The following is a 15641-nucleotide window of genomic DNA, read 5'->3' as shown; positions in this document are numbered from 1 at the left end:
CCCCACTGTTACTAATTTTATGGTATTACATGCAAAATGGGTTACAGTGTTTGCTGTTGGAGGCTGAAGAAGTAACATTTTACGGAAAGGAGTGCAAAATTCGGTGTGCCTGAGGTAATCAAGATCACTTGAAATTGTTTTTTTGTATGAAGAAGCAGGAAAATGCACATTCAAGACTGACTTAATTAAAGTTCTGGTGTTTAGCAATGGAAAGCCCACAAATAAACTTCCCTCTGGGTCTAGTTTCGGACCAAAAAAGGAGTGGGATCCAAGAGGATGGGAGTCCTCCGTTAAAGAAAGCAATGACAGAAATGCATGTAAATAACAAAGTGCGAGTTGTAATAAACAAGTTGCCGACAATAAAGAAGGAAAACTTGGACGAATATGACGAAACTCCTGTGGAGGCAGATGGGGAAACCGCCAAGCCAAACAGCACTTCGCTATCTGAGCCTTTGAATTTAAATCCAGGTTTGAAACACACGTTGGCACAGTTCCACTTGAGCAGCCAGAGTTCACTGGGTGGACCGGCAGCTTTTTCGGCTCGTTATTCCCAGGAAAGTATGTCACCCACTGTCTTCTTGCCTCTTCCATCACCGCAAATCCTTTCTGGTCCGCTGCTCATTCCTCCGGACAGCTCTACGGAACTCACCCAGACCATACTGGAGGGGGAATCCATCTCTTGTTTTAAAGTCGGAGGAGAAAAAAGGCTTTGCCTGCCTCAAGTGTTGAATTCGGTTCTCCGAGACTTTTCGCTGCAACAGATCAATACGGTGTGTGACGAACTGTATATATACTGCTCGAGGTGCACTTCCGACCAGCTTCATATTCTGAAGGTTTTGGGAATTCTTCCATTCAATGCTCCCTCCTGTGGGCTGATTACGCTGACTGACGCTCAGAGACTATGCAATGCTTTACTACGTCCTCGCACTTTTCCGCAAAATGGCGGTTTTCTACCCGGTAAGAACGCGTTGGCCCAGTTGAAAGAGACTGGCAGTGCCTTTGAAGTGGAGCACGAATGCCTGGGCAAGTGCCAGGGCTTGTTCGCACCTCAGTTCTACCTGGCACCGGACGACCCGTGTATCCAGTGTTTGGAGTGCTACGGGATGTTCTCGCCCCAGACGTTTGTGATGCATTCGCACAGATCCCCGGACAAGAGGACCTGCCACTGGGGGTTCGAATCGGCCAAGTGGCACTGCTACCTGCATATTAACCAAAAATACTTAGGAACATCGGAGGAGCGGGAACTGAAGCATCTCTTGGAGGAAATGAAGGAGAAATTTAGCGAGAAAAACCAGAAAAGAACTCGGTCCAAAGTAAGTTCACCTACTTTTGTAAAACTCCCAAGTCTCTTTCAGCTCACACGTAATTACTTATTTTGGAAGCGCGTTGCTTGCTTTTTGTAAATGGGAATGCTTGTCAAATCAAGCCTAAGGTAAATTTATGAGAGAGCTTCACCATGGAAATACAGTTCTCATTAAAAGGTGCGGTAATCTCTTCCCTCTTTGGGCTGTAAGTAACTTCATTCGAGCTGGTTTGGCTTTGCTGGTTCTTGTTCTAAGGTTTGCAGTCTCTGGAAAATTTGGAGATATTGTGGAAATCATCATTCTCCCATTTGACCTTTCAGTATGTTTTATGCGGTGTGCGTTGCAGCAGCTGAGCAAAGCAGAGAAGACCTTGAAAATCAAGTATTAGAAATTAATTCTTCCTTTGTTATTTTTACTCCAGCCCGCACACGTGCGGTGTATGGCGATCTGCCTTGCTAACCACCCATCTCATGACTCTGCGTGCAGGGTAATGGTGCATTGATAAGTTGCTATTTAGAAGCCCAAAGTCTGCTTGTTCAGCAGTAGCTTTCTGTTTAAACTGGTTATATAGAGAAATATGCCAAAAAGAGAGGGGGTTTTAAGCAGCCCAAGTAATGAGCTGTAGGCCGGTATCTTGACAATGGTTAATAATAGATGTCGTATTTTTTCCTAAAATATGCCATCCTAACTTTTTTCCTGCAAGTCGGTGCTGTGGTTCAAAAATACAGAGCTTATTTTTCCCTTAGAGAGCTCCTACTTTAAATAATAAGACAAGCACCAGATAAATACTGAACATCACAGATGTTCCCGCTTACAGAAGGTAGATTTTTTTGGGTTTAATTTAAACTTGAGAGGTTTTTAAATGGTTTGCGCCCCAGGACTATTTTTCTTTTCAGCGTATTTGGCATTGATATGTCTGTTTGATGGCTACTGATTTGATTGTATATCCATTTTGCTTGGTGGATGTTTTGTGGTGGACTTCAAAATAGCAGGAAGAGCAGTCCAGATGGTTGAGCCCAAAAGGGCGTGTTGTAAATTGACGTGTTTCAGCATAAACTTCTGAAAAGTTAGCATTGCAGGAAGGCTTAACTGCAGTAACAGGTGTTTTTACAGTTGTGCCAGCCTGCAGTAAGGGATTTTAGGAGAAAATTTCCACAAAAGTCTGCAGTATGGCGTGCTTCCACGTGATGAATTAGTTGAAGATGCAGGTAAGTTCAGAGTAAGGAAACACTCTTAATCCTTCCAATGCCAGTGTAGGTAATAAACTACAGGATGGTGGATGCGTCGGTGGAAATAGTTTTCTGTATTTATACCTATAATACTGCTTCCCTTTTCACAGTAGCAGATTTCAGACCACAAGGTCTTTCAGTTTCACATATACAGATGGAAAAAACAGCTGAAATTAGCAGTAACAGCCATCTGGACTGGACCGCTGCAAATGAGATAGAAAAACTTTCTGGAGTCTTCCATTGCAGACTCCAATTGTATGCTTTTTTTTTTTTTCTTACAAAGCAGGATCTGAAATCGGAATGAGAGAGAAACTGAAAACTTGGACAAAGATAAACGGCTGGGGAGGGTTCTTCTCATTTTTTTGGTCTCACGGATGTTCATCTGGAAAGTACAAAAGATGAGAAGAGTTTTAATTAGGGGAGTGTTGGAGCACAGCCTCTGTTTCCTTGTACTGGGGAAGCTTGTGCTGCTTCAGTAGCCTTTTCTTTACCTCGTTTCGTGTTGTGAGAGAGGTGTCAGGTACAATGTGTAGACATTCCTGTTTCTTAGGCTCCTAGGGAAAAATATTTGCAGGGTGTGCCATTTGCTGTTCTGTCACCTCCTTAACCACTTTTGCTGAGTCAGTCCTCAGAAGTGCCGACACATCTTTGAGGTTATCTTGGAGGGCCCAGGAAGAACAGTTGCCCTTGGCTAGGTCTTTGTCCAGCCAGTAATAATAAATTATTAATTAAATCCCATAGTCTTTGGAGCATCTTAGAGCCTGTGCATTGCCTTTCTGCTTCATGTTTCATTCAGAGTTGATTTACCTCACAGATTTGCTTTCAGTATTTTAAGAGCAGTGTACTCAAAAGGTTAATTACTTTCTGTTCTTCGTGCTAATAAGGAAGCTATGAGCTGTATATTTTATTGTCACCAAGTTTCTCGTTTTCTGTTGAGTTCTAGACTGCAGTGTCACATCCACCTGCTTTTTGTGGGACCAGCTCTCGCTAAAGTCTCTGCTCATCTCTGCGCTGTCAGATCCTCATTCCCTTGGACTTTGTGACAGTTTCTGATAATCGCCCTGCTTTAAAACTTTGTCTTGCTTCTCAGTCTTAATTCCTTGAGTTTGTCACCGTGCGTGGGGAAAAGCTCGTGATGTGGACAGTTAACATTTCTTCTGAGTATTTTTGTAAATCCCATCTCTGCTAAAGCTACTGGCTGAAAGCACAACTTAAATATATATATATATATTTTCTTAACAGCTTTGTACAACTGGCTTTAGAAGGGAAATAAGACATTTTTTCTTGTAGCCCTTTCAAACAGTTTAGATAGAAGTAATTAAATTTTAGATTTACTTGGATATATTGCGTTTATAGAATGATTTAAGAGCATCTAAACTAAAGAGATTGTTAGGTGGTGAAATACACATGTATATATTGAAATACGTGCTTTATCTCTATTTAATTAGCCTGGATGGTGAGGAAGGAATCATGTTAGAAAAAGACTTCATGTTCATTTATGATTACCTCTCATTTTCTTTCCTAAGTAAAAATTTGAGTGCAAGTTATGTAATTCATTTATAAAATGCACAGTAATGGTTACACAGTACATTTGTTTTCCATTTGAAATAGGTGGGAATGTAAAAATCTGACCTAACACTTGAAAATACAGATTACCTGAAGATAGTTACAATTTCATATGTAAATATATAAACATGTTAAAATATGAGTCCTAAAACATGGACAAGATGTAAATCTGAAGTTAAAATTGGATTACTGTGTACTAGCTGTAATGTAGAAGAATCTGTGTTCAATATTTAAATTATTAGAATGATCCGAGTAAGTACAAGAGACTTGACAAGTGTCAGGATGAGGCTGTTTTTTCTTGAGATTATTTGCTGTATTTCAAATCTTTATTATTTAAAGGCTTGATTATTAATTTCCTATTCTGTAGCTCAGCTTCCTTGTACCCCGCCTTTCTATCTGCCTTGGAAATGATTTGAGGAACTGCAGGGGTGGAGTTCAATTTCAGTTTCGTTGCTAGAGCTGAATTTAGTGGGCAGGAAGTTTTGACTAGTTTTTGACACAGAGTGTCGTAGATGGGATTTGGTCTCTCATGATCAAGTGGCGTTTGATTCTGCAGAGCTTGGTCCAAGCCACCCCTGGGTAATTGGCTACTCTCTTGGCTGCCAGAGATGGAAGTTGCCGTCGGTTTATTTCAGGGTGTGTAAATACAAACTTTTCCGATAATATACCCTGTACACAAGAAATTGTGAAGATGTTAGAACACTAGGTGAAGCTTTTGGTACAGTAGGATTTTTTTTTTAGCTTTTTAGGTTGTTTTTTTTTTTTTTTTAATTGAGCAACTTTCCAGAAATACTGGATCTGGCTGGAATGGTGTTAACTTTTTTTCATAGCAGCCTTTATGGTGCTGTGCTTTGGATTTGTGGCTAAAACGGGTGTTGGTGACACACCAGTGTTTTGGCTTTGGCAGCGTCAAGGCTTTCTGGGTTTCGTGCTCGGCCCCTGCAGCAAGTAGGCTGGGGGTAGACAAGACACTGGCAGGGGCCAAAGAGATACTCCGTACTTCATAAAGTCATGCTCAGCCATAAAAACTGGGATAGAGGGAGAAGAAAGGGGGTTTTTGGCATCTAAGGTGGACGTTGTTCGGAGACTGGTTGGGCATCAGTCTACCTGTGGGAGGTAGTGAGAAATATCCTTTGGTTTTTTTTCTCTTTTCTTCACCTGTTAAACTGTCTTTATCTTCACCCATGAGCTTTCTTGCTGTTGTCCCTGTCCCGCTGCGGGCGGTGGCAAGGGGGCGGCTGTGTGGGTGCGTGGCTGCTGGCTTGGGTCAGACGAACACACCTTGCCAAAAAACCCGCTTCCCAAGGCTATTTTAATGCAAAGAAATTAAGAACCAATTTCTTAGCTATGAGTCTTGTTTAAATATGAGATGAGACACCTTTCACTTGAAATTAATAGTACCCTTGCAGTGGAGCACCAAGTATCCTCTTTTGACTAAAGAGCAATTCCAAAAATGTTTCTGGAGACAAACAGAACAAGCATTTCTAACCAAATGCAAAACGCACAGAAGATTTTAAGATTATCTATTCTGATGCTACTGAATTAATTTTGTTTGTTACTGCAAAGAAAATGGAGTTGTCATGTTACTGCAGCAGCGTTGCCCACTTGTGCAATAAAAATTCGTGACAACTAAAGAAACTGGTGTCTGTGGAACACCAGTAATGGTTCAATTTTATTCACAGGTTTTATTTTGTAATAAAGTATCTGGCAAGTGCTTACTATGATGTGGGTACTTTATTGTAAAAGGCTCCTGCAGTCTTCTGGGAATCCTAGTTACTGCTTTCTGTTTCTCCCAAACATTTTTAGCGTGCCTCTGGCAGAGTTCTGGAAAGTCAGCAGAGCTTTTATATAGGTTTGTAAAGAGGTTTTCTTTTAATTTTGTTGCTGCTTTGCCCATAATGGGAAACTGGAGATTGAAGGAACTTCTGTGGCTTGCATCACCTTGCAGCTCTGCCGAAACCACTCTATTTTCCATTACCCCCAGTTTCTCTGGTGTGGATGCATTGATGGTGTAAATACCATTCCACTGAGGAGTGTTCATGAACTTGTAAATAACATGTATCCATCTTCCAATTATCAATTTATTTTATTTTCTTTAGGCAGATTCACAGCAGAGCCTGGAATTACCGCAGTGGTATCCAGTTATAAAGCAAGAAGCAGAAACCGATCCTCAACCACCCTCATTTTTCCATCCCAGGTAACTGAATTTCCTATGTAGAGCTGTAAGGACTGTATGTACAAGTATTTGAATTATCTTTAAGTAGCCAAACGTATTTAAAGTTTAAAAAAATATATTTTCAGCTTGAACTGTTAGGAAAACTGTTAGGAAAACCTGGACAAGTTCCTGTGCAACCTGCTCTAGGTGGACCTGCTTTGGCAGGGGGCATGGACTAGATGATCTCCAGAGGTCTCTTCCAACCCCAGATCATTCTGTGATTCTGTGAAAACTGTAAGGGATTGCAGAGGAATAATTGAACCCTAACTTCTTCTTAGTGTAAATATTAATGAACTGCTTATGAGTGGTTTCTTGGTACAGGACTCAAGCTGTGATCTCTGAGTGTTCTTCAGTAGGCAATACAATTGAAATGTAATTACAATTTCCCGTTTCAGAGTAGAAATGACAGAGTAATTTTTAATCTTTCTTATTTTAATATAATACACGCGCGTGGAAAGTTGCATAGGGCCTGTTTATCATGAGTGCAACTTGATTTCCTTTCAAAAAAGACTTGTAAAACATGTTTGAAGGCTTTCTTCCACACTGGAACCATGGCTGCAGCTGAATTGTCTGTTGATTAGTTTCCTGGTTTAGAAACGGAGTGCATTTCCTTAACATAGTGTGCACTTTGTCATCTGCATCAACAAGGGAAACAGTTTTTCTTGACGTACCTCTTCCCCATGTGATTATGCCTTTACCGTATATGGGTGAGATTAGAGTCTTTTGGCTACCAGCACCCGTCAAAGCCACACACACATCAAACCAGTTCACACGTGAATGTGACAGTCCCTCGGTTTGCTGTTTCTGTCGGTGCCTTCCAAACTGGGAGAACTAGGAGAAGGGAAAGTGTTGAAAACAGCAACCTTGACTCCACCATCGAGACACTGGTTATCTCAGCGCTGACCTTAACACATCTGGCGCTCTTTTTCCCTCTGTATGAGACAAAAGCTGAGTGGCTGGGTTAGGGCGGTACAGAAGGATGCTCCCAGGAGTCCAGGAGCTGTGAAAATCCAGATGGATTGCTCAATATATGTGGGAAGGAAGGTCCAGGCTTGGTCACAGACGTGCCCCAGCGCTGGCAGTGCACAGATTTGCTTTGTAAAGAGCGATCTGCTCTTTCCCACTGCACTGGTCGCTTCCCCTATCCTCCATTGCTAATATAAGGATTATGAAAATACTAGAGAATCTGGATTCAGTGGCATTCTAATTTCACTCTGCATTTAAATGAAGTCTTCATATGATTTTCTATAGATTTTTTTAATCAGCCACATTTGAAAAATCCTTCTGTTTGATAGCCTCAAAACCTTATCTAGATAATCTACTCAGTAAATATTAAGTGGGTCATTAGGATTTCCTTTTGCATAGGAAAAATTTAAAAAGGACGTGCTTATTTTTCATTGAAGCTTTTACAGTGTGAAATCACATGAAATTAAATTTACTGCTCTCTACCAGTCATCATTTATTATGCCTTACCTTTCATTCTTAATTTTTACTCTTCTGCTGTTTCAGTTACTACCTTTATATGTGTGATAAAGTGGTTGCCCCAAATGTATCTCTTGCATCACAATATAAGGATGTTGCAAAACCAACAGTCAAAGCTTCAGAAGTAATGAAATCCTCACCTGGACAGTCAGAAAAGAAGCTCAGTAGTGGAAAACACAAAAAAGCCGCCTCCTATCCGGAGCTTTCTCTTGAAGAGCAGGAAAAAATTGACTTGAAAACTGGCGTGGAGCAGCATAAACATTTAGGTGAGTAGTGAAAATTACGTTGAAGTCAATTTTTTTTTATCATGTAATTTTGCAAACCTCAACACCAAGCTGGTATTTTGTGATGTCACTTCAGTTTTTAGAAAATTCTTTTCACCTTTTTATAATCTTCAGTTTTCTTTGCATTTTTTTTTTTCCACTCTGGAAGTTTGATTTTCTGCAATTATTATGCTGTGTTCTTCTTCTCTTTATAGATCCACCTGTGTCAACTCGTTCTGCAAGAGGTGGAAAATCTGAACGCGTTTCTTCCAAAATCACTAGAGAGTCCAGCCGTGTAGAAGCAGATAATGATGTGCGAACCTTGTCCCCCACTCTCATGAAAGACATCAGCTGTGAAGATGACAAGGGGAGGATCATGGAAGAAGTAATGAAAACCTACATCAAACAGCAAGAAAAACTAAATACTATTTTGCGGAGAAAACAGCAGCTTCAAATGGTATGGTGCTAATCTGAGTGCATTTCACTTTTGACATCAGGAAACTGATGTTGGTTTGTTGGTTCTAGAATCAGTATCACAGGTAACGTTCATTTAGAAACACCAAAACACACAGATAATTTTTCCCCCAGCTTGAATCCAGACACCAGATCTTTTATATCCCTGATGCTCTTTAGGTTCGAGTTCACTAGAGTGGTGTCTTTTCAGTTTGCAGCAACTGTGTTCAAGCACCTCCTGCTTCGTTTTACCCAAATGAAAACTACTTCTTTCACTTCAAAATGTTTAAAAATATTTTGGCAAATGGAGTTTACGTTCTCTAAAATTTCTCAGTTTTCAGGATTTTAAAGATGCAGACATCGATATTCTAGGAATGGGCTTCTCACTGCCCTCCATAAAAAAGAATATCACCTTCCTATTTCTGTTTGATAAGCCCTTGTTTTTAGGGGGATTTCGTTAGCCTTTTTAAATAATGGATGACATTAGATATTGGTGTTCACTTGTGATTTTGCCTCATTTCTCTTTTCTGAATTGAGGTAAATACCACCTTTGTTTCTTACATTCATAGACCAGACCTAATATTTTAGTTAAGTTTAGTTTATTTAATGTTAAGCTCAGAATCTGTGAGCTCAGATAGGGCCCTAGAGCTGCTGCTTTTAAGTTGCTCGGCTGTTGGAGAGCTTGTAGATGAGTTTAAAAAAATAAAGACTTTTAAAAAATAACAAAATGCTAGTGGAAAAAGAAAGCAGACACATTATTCTGTTTTCTGATTATGCACTTCTTACATCTTCAAAGTATATTTTAGTAGATCAACGTTGCTGCTTTCTGAGGTTCACTGCTGGAAGTTGTGAATCTGTTTCTGGAAGCTCCATGTACTTGGAAGTATAAATAATTTCTTAAAAAAGAAATGATTGCTACAGGCTGTCGTTGATAAGTAGATAAATAGTGGTACCAGGCTATTGTTATCAGATAAATGTGCTCTTTTTGGCCTCGGTGTTTCCAGCTAGACATGTAAATTCAGTTTTTCACTTTTCTGGGTTCAGAACCAAGGTGTATGTGACCCTGCTTCTTCTTGACAGGAAGTGGAAATGTTAAGCAACTCTAAAGCTATGAAGGAACTAACTGAAGAGCAGCAGAATTTACAAAAAGAACTTGAATGTTTGCAAACGGAGCATGCTCAAAGAATGGAAGAATTTTATTTTGAGCAGAGAGACTTAGAGAAGAAACTGGACCAAGTGATGAAGCAAAAGTGTAGCTGCGACTCCAATTTAGAAAAAGACAAAGAAGCTGAATATGCAGCACAGGTGAGAAGGGAAAGTTCGCTTCAAACCAGATGGTATTTAGTCTATCAAGAAATTGCCAAGCTGTTGCTCAGCACCTTAAGGTTTCATCTTCTCCATGTGTCTTGCACACCATAGACGGATACCAAAATAGGTCCCAGTGACAGCAGTATTTATTTCCCCGTTCTTTGATTGAAACTGAGATAGAATGCAACTTACAGAAGCATACGATGTTATTGATGAAATATTAATCTTAAACAGAAGGCCTGTTACATACTCATTTAAAAGAAATCATGTTTTTAACGTATGTAGGCTTGCCTGCGTTATAGAATTAAACACCCTTATTTTAGTTACAGAAATAAGCAATTCCTCTTTTTCTTCCTTTTATGTTAAAAAAAGAATCCAAACCTCTCAAAGACCTTTTTGTCAGATTGGTAGCCTACCTTGCTGCTCTTTCTGTTCCTCGGTGGTAGAATTTTCTGGACTATCTGATGAGCCCCCTTCTGTGCTCTATCAAAGCATTTGTTCAGGACTTCTCTTGGAAAGGAAACCCATATTTTTTTCTCTCATTCCTACCTCTTGGGTTCATATGTCAAAACCGATAGAGATTTTTTTTTTTTTTTTTCCTTTCACTTTCCTTTTAACTTTTAGTATTGCTTCTTTATGCTGGAGGTTATTCATGTCATTCCAATGGGAATAATATAGTTAATGCCAAAGGGAGCTTTGGAATGCCCCTTTTCAAAACCAGTTGCAGTTATGATTAAATGGATAGTGATGTATTTTGTACTGTGATAAAGAAAACTAGTCTTTACAGGTTTTTTTTTAAAGTAAACGAAATCTGAAGCTTCAGCTCAGTAGAGCTTTGTGGTCATTTGATCATAGCTGCGTGTATTTCCTGTTCTTACTGTCTCAAACTAACAAACAGGCAGTACTTGAGAGACAGGTTTTGGTATTTTTGGGGAGTAGGGCAGAGACTAGCATCATAAATCCTTCTCATGAATTTAATTTCATGACATCCCACTCCACAGATTCCTGGCCTTTGCTGCCAGAAATAATCCTCTCTGACTAAGGCCTGATTTACTAAACATCTGGTACAAGCCCTATTACTGCAAGTAACAGCGTGTTCTAATTTATGAAGATAATCATGTATAGCATGTTTTATATGGCTTGTGTAGCTTGCTTTCTTTAGAGGGTAAAAACCATAGGTTGTTCCCCAAGGAGATTGGTTGGTTGTTTCTTTTGAAGTCAGACTTCGAAAACTAAACACGTTCCTTGTGTGAAAGTTTACTCTGTTATTACCTGTGCAGTAGAGCTATTTGCAACATACAATTTGAACCTTTTTCTCCACTTACCACATCTTAGAATAGATTTTGGACCCTGGGTTCCAAGCAGTTGTCAGAAGTACCCGAGTTAAACAGAGGTCCTGGCAACCAGTAACCTTTCCCAAGCTGTGTATACAGCAATTAAAAAAAAGCCTTAATCCCACGTCATCATGAAGCAGTTGCCCAGGCTGCCCATTCTCTCAGAACTGTCGACTGGGAGGAACCCTCTTTGTACATTAAACAAAATGAGTAATTTTGGATTTGCAACTTGCTTAAATATCTGTGCTTCTTTCTAGGCCTGCCTGAAGATGCACTGAGTGTCTTCTCCCCCTTTTTGACTTACTTGTTGAATTGTCTAGTTCAGTTGTTGCTTTACGCTGTCAATCACAGTAGGGCAGTATAACCAGTACTGGAACCTTTCCTTAGAGCTGGAAAACAAAACTCAACCGGAGAAGTGCATGTGTAGTACGTGCTGCAACATGCAGGCAGTGGGCATGACAGCACTGCCACAGCTTACTGGAGTCGGGAGACATACATGAATAGCCTATTACCGTCTCAGAACTGCTTAAATATTTCTGATTATACAAAGAACTGTTTAAGTCTTTCTGATTATACAAGCGGAGATGAAAGGCCGCTGGATGTGATGTTTCTCTAAAGTCAGCACAGGAGTTCCTTTGCCCAGTACATTTTATAGCAGTTGGGGAAGCCCAGTGACCCTCTGGGCTCCTGCTTCTTTCATTCTCATGTCTTCCTTATTTTCAGTGAGGTGTACGCTTAGTGTTGATTTAGATCAGATAGATACCTGTCATTATAAAGGCAGATTTTTTTTTTTTTTTAGATTCAGTGAGGTGTTTTTGTAAGAAATAACCCCTTAAGTCAATGGGAGAGAAGGTAACTGGTTTCCAGTCTCCTCCCTGTTTTAACTGCTGGTAGAATACTTACAAGCAATTTTACAGTAGCTTTCCCACACTTGAAAAATTCATCAGAGGTTTTCAGATCTCACTGTAAATAAGTTTTGATGACACTCTAGCAAGTTTCAGTTTTACTGTACTCCCAAGTTGAAAAAATTATTTAATTTCTGTGTTTAAACACAAAATATTTGGCAAAAAGAAGTTAGGTGAACTCATGTTTATATTTGAACACACACATAAACGCACAGGCAGTTATGTTCAAGATTTTCTGGGTGTTATTGCTGGTAATTCTGTTTCATTTACACTAAAAGGTATCAAAAACAGTGTTGGTGGTTTTGTTTGTTCTAGAAATGCATTCAGGCTTTGAAATAAGTAATATTTTGTCAGGTAAGAGAAGGGAACCTGGGAAATGAAAAAGTGCTCTTTATTTTGGGATTTGTGAAACGCCTGCTGCAGACATCATCACAATCTTCCTAAAAGATTATATGTATTATTGACATGGTCTAGTGTGACAGTTCATATAACTGCAATTTATATGTATTTAAAAATTAGACTTTCCCTTTTTTTTTTATTGTAGTATGATGTTTATGCAACTTTGCATATTGATATAATTTGCTAACGGTGGAGTAGGTAACTGCATAATTCTTGGTAACAGTAGAAGATGAGCTCATAAATACTTTTATCTGATGCACAGGGTGGTCATCAGTGGTGTCTTGAAGTGAATTGCTGACGTTTGCAAATAAGTTTGCTAAAATTTGCTCTGCCTCTCTCTCTCCTCTTTTCCAGCTAGCAGAATTGAGACAGAGATTGGATCACGCGGAGGCAGACAGACAAGAGCTTCAGGATGAACTGAGACAAGAACGAGAGGCGAGGGAAAAGTTAGAGATGATGATAAAGGAATTGAAGCTACAGATCTTGAAGTCTTCAAAAAATGGGAAAGGAAAATAGAAATGAGAAGAGGAAGCATGACTGCGTCCTTCAAACAGGGTGTTTTGGTTTTTAATGAATGGTGAGCAGTTTCTGTGTGATGAGAATAAGTATTCTCTACAGATTTCTACTTCCCAGACAAGTCCGGATGAAGGTATACATATATATAAATAAATAGAGATAGATAGGTATACATTTTTAGATTTTCCTAACCAATGAAAATCTGCATTTATTTGTACTGGTGTTTTTCTCAAACAATGAAAAATACGAAACTCTTGATTTAGAGTGACCAGTTTCTGTCTATTTCTAATGCAGTCTTGAGGACTCTCTACCTTTTAACATTGTCTGTTAAAATATATGTGGTGATCTTTATTTTGCTATCAATTGCACATCCAGTTATAAAAATACATTAAAAACATTCTGAATTCTTCGAGGTCAAAAATAGTTTGGGTTTCAGTGAGAATTATGTATTCTCGAACTGGGGGGAGCAAGGGCAACTTTTCATCTGTAAGGAAATACTCAAAATCGCCACAATGATAGATGATTGATCACCAAAAGTGATTGACCAGCGTTTTTCCCATTTCATTGTGTAAAGCCAAGCTGATCTTCTCAGTATTTTCTATTTAATAACTTGTTATCAATCTAAAGAGTTCTAGAGCCAGCATTTGCTTGCCGTGCTGGAAGAAAAAAACATTAGGGTTTTTTTGTAAATTAAAAAAATTTACAATTGCAATGGAATCTTTGGAAATCCAAAATTCACATATTTTCTTTTGTTTTCTTCTATAGAGTAAGTACGAAAGAAACGTTAATAAAAGGCTTAAGGGTGGGGCTTTTCCTTCTAGAAACTGAGAAAGCTTGACTTAACTGGTTTTCAGATACGCTTTCAAGAAAAATAATATTTATTAAAAAATATGTTAGTTCCTTTAGTACTCTAAGCCTCCACCCTTTGAGCTTCTTGCCAGCTTGTGGGTTTTTCTTCCATTACATAGAACAAGCCTTAACTGACATTGCGATAATAGCTTAAAAAATTAAAATTCTGCGATATGGCACTTTGAAAATCATTTTGATAGTCTCTGTATTTGAACGGCATGGTAATGTTACCATGAATTAGGAAATACAGCATGTTTGTTAAGCTATAACATTTGCAAATGTGGAATTGTACAGAATTACTGTTTTATGTATATACAACATTTGAGTACTTCAGAAGTCTGGTTCCTTGTGGATTAAACGCATGACTACGAGGTTGGATGAAGAAATAACTTTTTTGCACTTCCCTCTGAAAAGTTTCATTCAGCTGACAGATGTTGGCTGTGAGTGACGAGGAATATTTTCATAGTTCTAGTATTTCACTACATAACTTTAACTTTTGCTTTAGCTTCTGGTTTTGAGGTACTTGGGTTTATTATTCTCTTAATAATTCAGTTAATTTTTGGATGAAACCACTAGTAAAAGCCTACATTGATGTATTTTTTTCCCTGAACTACTAAAGCTGAAAACTTCTAAGTTCTTTTTTGTTTCTCTTTTAATGGTATAAAGACTGAATATCACAGAGAAAGATGAAATTGCACATATCTTTAAATTGAATGAGAAACGAGGTGGTAAATTGAGTCATGGAGTCATAGGATGATTCTTTTACAGCTGTGTACAATTTTAAGAACTCTGTGTCATATGTACACTGACGATTAAAGCAGGTTAGATGAAAAAAATACCAAACAGTTCTTTCTTTGTCAGTGTTGGTCAAAAGACCCAGATGACATTTTCCCCTTCTTCAACTCCCATTTCCAAATTTTCGCTTTAAAAAAAAAAAAAAAAAAAAAAACACAAAAAAAAAAAAGAAAAGGAAAAAGCCTGTCTTTGCAGCATGGTTTGGAAGGAAAGGTGCTGAACCTAAAATGATTCTGGTTGTGTGTGCACCGCTTGCTTCTAAAAACACAATGAATGTTTTATTGTGACAACCACCAAAAACACGGCTATAGGGAGAGTGTTGATAAAGTGTGATAAAAAATACATTGATAAAAGTGTGAAATTATTATCATTATTAGGGAATGGAGCTTGAAGTAGTCCAGCTTGAATGACGGAACGTACGTTGGGTTAGTTAGATGGGCAAGTAAGAAAACACCATCCTGGAAAACTAGAAAGTTTCATCCGGGTATTATTAAAGAATCAAGAGATACCGTTTCTAGTTGCTTTTCAGTATCAGTGTTTTGAACCAGGCTTGTTCGATTGTCAGTGTAGATAAGGCCATACAGACTCGTATAATACAGCTGCAGTAACTAATTTACCACAGTATTTATAGCTTAGCTGTTAAATGTATGGAATCCTCATGGGATTACTATATTAGAATACTGTATATTCCGTTTTCATTCAGGTCTTGTCTACGGTATGTGACTTTAGCTAAAATTTCCCCTTTTGCCTCTTCGGTGATGGCGATCGTGGTGGAGGACTAGTATAGCCCGGGTTCCTGTGCCTCAGCCAGCACTTAACCACCTCTTAACCGGTTTATCAGGCTATTAAACTGCTGGTGGGCATAGTTTGTACCAATATTTTCACTGTTGCAAGAACTCGAGCAGCTATATGAAATTTTAGCAATTCCAGCTGCAGATAAGGCCTCCAGATCGTTTGAAAACATCTGGCCGAAAAAGCTAATGGAACATTCATTAAAATGACTTTTCAAGTAGCTTTGTAAAT

General features: G+C 38.8%; 1 protein-coding gene across 1 annotated transcript; it reads left to right on the top strand.

The window, feature by feature from the left end:
• The first annotated feature begins 206 nt into the window (after positions 1-206).
• Positions 207-12974, top strand: SKIL (SKI like proto-oncogene). The gene is made up of 6 exons (XM_074153556.1): positions 207-1313; positions 6199-6296; positions 7824-8062; positions 8275-8516; positions 9593-9817; positions 12813-12974. Exons 1-6 carry the CDS (start codon positions 207-209, stop codon positions 12972-12974), a joined length of 2073 nt encoding a protein of 690 aa, XP_074009657.1.
• Positions 12975-15641: the final 2667 nt, after the last annotated feature.

This window comes from Numenius arquata, chromosome 9, assembly GCF_964106895.1.
Source record: "Numenius arquata chromosome 9, bNumArq3.hap1.1, whole genome shotgun sequence".
Classification (NCBI taxonomy): Eukaryota; Metazoa; Chordata; class Aves; order Charadriiformes; family Scolopacidae; genus Numenius; species Numenius arquata.
Note: the sequence above shows the minus strand (reverse complement) of the source record. Positions and strands in the feature narration are given on the sequence as shown.